The 4577-nt window shown below is 49.3% G+C and overlaps 1 protein-coding gene across 1 annotated transcript; it reads right to left on the bottom strand.

Annotated features, from left to right (window-relative positions):
* Positions 1 to 593: 593 nt before the first annotated feature.
* Rpl27 (ribosomal protein L27) lies at positions 594 to 4007 on the bottom strand. The gene is made up of 5 exons (XM_050156540.1): positions 3930 to 4007; positions 3578 to 3660; positions 2599 to 2768; positions 784 to 894; positions 594 to 682 (listed from the first exon to the last, which is right to left on the bottom strand). The coding sequence occupies exons 2-5, from the start codon at positions 3656 to 3658 to the stop codon at positions 634 to 636; spliced, it is 411 nt and encodes a 136-aa protein (XP_050012497.1). The 5' UTR covers positions 3659 to 3660; positions 3930 to 4007; the 3' UTR covers positions 594 to 633.
* Between the last annotated feature and the right edge of the window lie 570 nt (positions 4008 to 4577).

Genomic DNA, 4577 nt, shown 5'->3' with positions numbered 1-4577 from the left:
AAAAATAAAAAAAACCAAACAAACAAAAAACCACAACAAAAAGCCACCACACTGGATCTATGTTGAGACAGTAGTTTTTTTTTTAGTAGCACTCTGGTCTCCCTTAGAGATGGTGTCACTAAATAACACTGGCTGGTCTCAACCTCAGATCTACCTGCCCTCTCTAATGCTATACAGGTCTACATTCCTTGGGTGTGTACAGGGCAGAACAGGATGGCCTTGAACTCAGAGACCCCCCTCCCCCAAATTAAAGGCAGCTACTACACCTGCAGTTCACATTTCTGCTTCACTCTTCCTGTGGTGTAGTCAAGGTTACTACCAGGGTGAGGTTCCTACTGGCAGGCAGGCTGAACCTCCTTCAGTTCTGACAGAATACAGAGCAGTTCTGCACCTTATTAGAAATGTCAGGAGCAGTACCCGGGCAAAGGTTGAGTTTGTGTCACTTTCTTCAAGGAGGCTGTCAATCCGTCAGAGTGTCACAAAGTTCAAGACCCACAGAAGCACACCCGTCTCATTTCCCTACCGCCCTTTTCCCAATGTCTCTTATCCCATGGTCTCCCTTTTGAATACACATGCAGCAGGCAGACACAAAGTTTTGTTTTTAAACTTTTAATGATGTAAACAAAAATATACCTAAAAGCGAAGCTTCTGGAAAAACCATTTGTTCTTCCCTGTCTTGTATCTAGAAAGAAATTAAAAAAAAAAAAGACATGAAAAAAATGAACAGAAAAATTCTTTCACAGCAAACAGTAAAACTGTTCAACAAACATAGGACCTACTTACCGTTCCTCAAATTTGACCTTGGCTTCCCGCCTTGCCTTGCGTTTCAGGGCTGGGTCCCTAAAGACATCCTTGTTGACAACAGTTTTGTCCAGGGGGATGTCCACAGAGTACCTGTGGAAATGGAGCAGAGGCAGGATTAGCTAGGGAACCTCTCACCCTAGTCCTTGAGGGGATCTGGGGTGGTCAGGAGACAGCGAGGAGCACCCACTAGAGCTGTGCTTCCTCAGGCAATTCCTTGAAACCTTAACAAGGCCACCCCCGTGGCCTCAAACACTGAGAAATGTCACTTTAATGCCTGGAAACTCCATGTAAGCAAGTCATCATTTTACCTTGTGAATGCACCAGCTGGTGACCTCTCCCTCTGGATTTTCCTCAGCCNTGCCTTGCGTTTCAGGGCTGGGTCCCTAAAGACATCCTTGTTGACAACAGTTTTGTCCAGGGGGATGTCCACAGAGTACCTGTGGAAATGGAGCAGAGGCAGGATTAGCTAGGGAACCTCTCACCCTAGTCCTTGAGGGGATCTGGGGTGGTCAGGAGACAGCGAGGAGCACCCACTAGAGCTGTGCTTCCTCAGGCAATTCCTTGAAACCTTAACAAGGCCACCCCCGTGGCCTCAAACACTGAGAAATGTCACTTTAATGCCTGGAAACTCCATGTAAGCAAGTCATCATTTTACCTTGTGAATGCACCAGCTGGTGACCTCTCCCTCTGGATTTTCCTCAGCCAGGTGTGGCGTACAGGCACATATCTGTAGACCTAGCACCCCAGGGGCTGAGGTGAGATCCTGGACTAGCCTGAGCTGAGCAAGACCCGAGGAGACCCTAAAGACATCAGCTAAAGTAATGGAAACTGGCTCCTTAAGCAACACTAACTATATAGCCCTAGCTGGCTTACAGCTTAAAGCTCTCCCAGCCTCAGCTTAAGTGCTAGGATCATAACCGCACTACCACCATAGCTGCAAAGAAATTATTTATGGGGGGCACCTAGAAAGATGGTTCAGTGTTTAAGAGCACTGACTGTTTATTCCAGAGAACCTAGGTTCAATTCTCACTACCTACTTGATGCACACACACACACACACACAGAAAACATCTATATGCACAAAAAGATTAAAAATAGTAATAATAAACTTCACTCTACACCTTGGCCAGCCTAGAACTTAAAGAGACCTGCTTGCCCACCTCCTAAGTGCTGGGATAAAAGTGTGGAAAGATTTCTAACTATGTACATCCGTGCACACGTGAGTTCAGAAAAGGATGTCTGAATCTCCTACAGCTGGACAGGCAGCATTGAACCAGTAACATGGATGGGTTCTCGAGACTAAACCCAACTTGCTTGGCAAGAATAAGCACCCTTAATAACTAAGTCATTGCTCCAGTGTGGTTCAGAACAAACGCTTCTGTGGAGTCCTCCCCGCCCACCAACAGCAGGCACTAAGCTGCCTCTCACAGCCCAAAGGTGGAAAACCAAAATGACAGAACACTCACACCTTTAACTCAGAACACAGAATCCCAGACCGGAGGACACCCCTTTGCTAACAAAAAACCACCCCATCTGATCTACAGAGCTAATTTCAGGACAGCCAGGGCTACCCCCCCCCCACCCAGGAGACAAAAAGACAAATTCTCCAAGACAGAGAAGATAAAATCAAGTCACTCCCCTCCCCGGGGCAATGGCACCAAAGAGGGATCCCAGGGTCTTGCTTCCTAGGCAGTGCATGGTTGTACAAGCTCAGCATTCTCAGGACTGAGGGAAGAGGATCCAGAGGCAGGCGAGGAAATGAAAATCCACTTTTGCGTTTTTTGGAAGACGCACCTTGTGGGCATCAGGTGGTTGTAGTTATAAACCTTCACAAAGGACTTGATCTTGGATCTCTTGGCGACTTTCTTCTTGCCCATGGCAGCCGTCACTTTTCGGGGATAGCGGTCAATTCCAGCCACCAGGGCATGGCTGTAAGGGCGGTCTGAGGTGCCATCATCAATGTTCTAAGTGAGGGGAAACACAATAAAATTAAAAATCGCGTTACTGCTTGGGGGGGCCCCATCTTAGTTCCTTAAACGCACACCCTCCACACCTCTAGACAACTGTAGAGGATAACCACAATCACTCAACACTAAGCTCAGTCAAAGAGCCAACAGGACAGTAACTGAGTTAGTCAGCGTTTATTCCCATTGCAAATCTTGGCAAAAAATGTTTCTGATAGGCAGGTTTAAAGTTGCCTCAAAATCTGGGAGCAGTTCGAGGCCATCCTGGTCTACAAAGTGAGTTCCGGGACAACCAGAGCTACTGAGAAACCATTTCTCAAAATAAAACCATTCAAGGTGATGCTAGGTGCCGGGACAACCAGAGCTACTGAGAAACCATTTCTCAAAATAAAACCATTCAAGTTGATGCTAGGTGCCATCTATCAACTTGTCCACGAGGCTAATGAAAGTTAGAACCGAGACTCCAACGCTAGCAGCCTGGACCCAGAGACCGGTCCCTGACAAGTGGTAGGAGCCGAAGCTAGTGTCCTCACCAGCACAAGTCTAAAATACATCCAGGGGATGTTCCAAGTGGAAGTAGTCTCTCCCAGGCCACAGCATCTCAGCGGCGGCACTGACTAGCCTTACCAAGAGTTCCACGCGCCTGTGAGATGTTCAATACACGACGGCCACAATTAAATAGCTTCTGACCTATGATACATTTCCCACCCGCAGTTCCGCCGCCGAGCCCAGCGGCTGTCGCTAGGCAGTGAGATTTTTAAGTTCCGATCCCGCCCGCATGCAAGCCAAGACCCCTGCGGATCTGATACCTTCACGATGACGGCTTTGCGTCCCGAGTAGCGTCCAGCCAGGACGAGTACCACTTTCCCGGGTTTCATGAACTTGCCCATTTCTGCAGAGAACAAAGACAGGGAGCCGCTCAGAGAGTTCTAAAGCGGAAGGGCCCCGGGAGCGGCTTTCCGTGTGCAGAGCCCGGGTCGTAGGCCCGCGACTGGACATCGCTCGCTGCCAGCTAAGCCACCACGCCGCCCGCAGGTCCTGCTCGAGCGACGCGACTCTCCACGAAGCCGCCAGAGGCTCAGAGTCGGAACGCGCCCAGCCACACCATCCCGGGGCCGCGATGGCGGCGGATTGCAAGACCCTCTCCAGGCCTCCACTCACCGACAGCGAGCAGCCGGTTCCCAGCAGAAAGGAAAGAAGGCCACTTCCGCCAACCTTTCACCCTGCGGAGCGGTGGCCTCACTTCCGGTCCCGCCTTTCAGGCTCCCCTACGCCTCTCGGTTGGTGGTCAAAGTAGCTGGCGGAAGGAGCCCGACGAGGTCGCATCCGGCAATGCGTTCTTTTGAATCGAGCTTTATTAGCAGCACCAACAGCAGACAGGAACAGAGTTCAGTCTCGCGCACAGAGGGAGGGACTAAGAGGACGCGTGAGTTTGTACTCGGTCGGCTCCTTCGCTTTCTTCGTTGTAGTCACTTGCTCTACCACTAGGAGGGGACACAGTCTGACATTTACTGTTTTTGCCAGGGAAGACAGAGCCAGGTTTTGAGCCAGGTGGTTTGCGGGCTGCACGCCTGTAATCTCAACATTCAGGGGGCTGTGACAGGATTTCCGGTTGCAGTCTAACCGAGGTTACGTGAAGAGAGCCTGTCTCCAATAAATAAATGAATTAAAAAGTAAAAGTCATAAGGAACAAAATAGTGAAGGAAGCTCAAACAAACGTTATCTCCAATGTTCAACCCAATGATGTCAACTATTATCCACTAGACTATGCATGTGGCAGTCCTCGTTTTTTAAAATTATATATATATA

This window comes from Alexandromys fortis, unplaced genomic scaffold (assembly GCF_014885135.2).
Source record: "Alexandromys fortis isolate MF-2015 unplaced genomic scaffold, M_Fortis_MF-2015_v1.1 scaffold_31, whole genome shotgun sequence".
NCBI lineage: Eukaryota > Metazoa > Chordata > Mammalia > Rodentia > Cricetidae > Alexandromys > Alexandromys fortis.
This window is presented reverse-complemented; position numbering and strand designations above follow the sequence as displayed.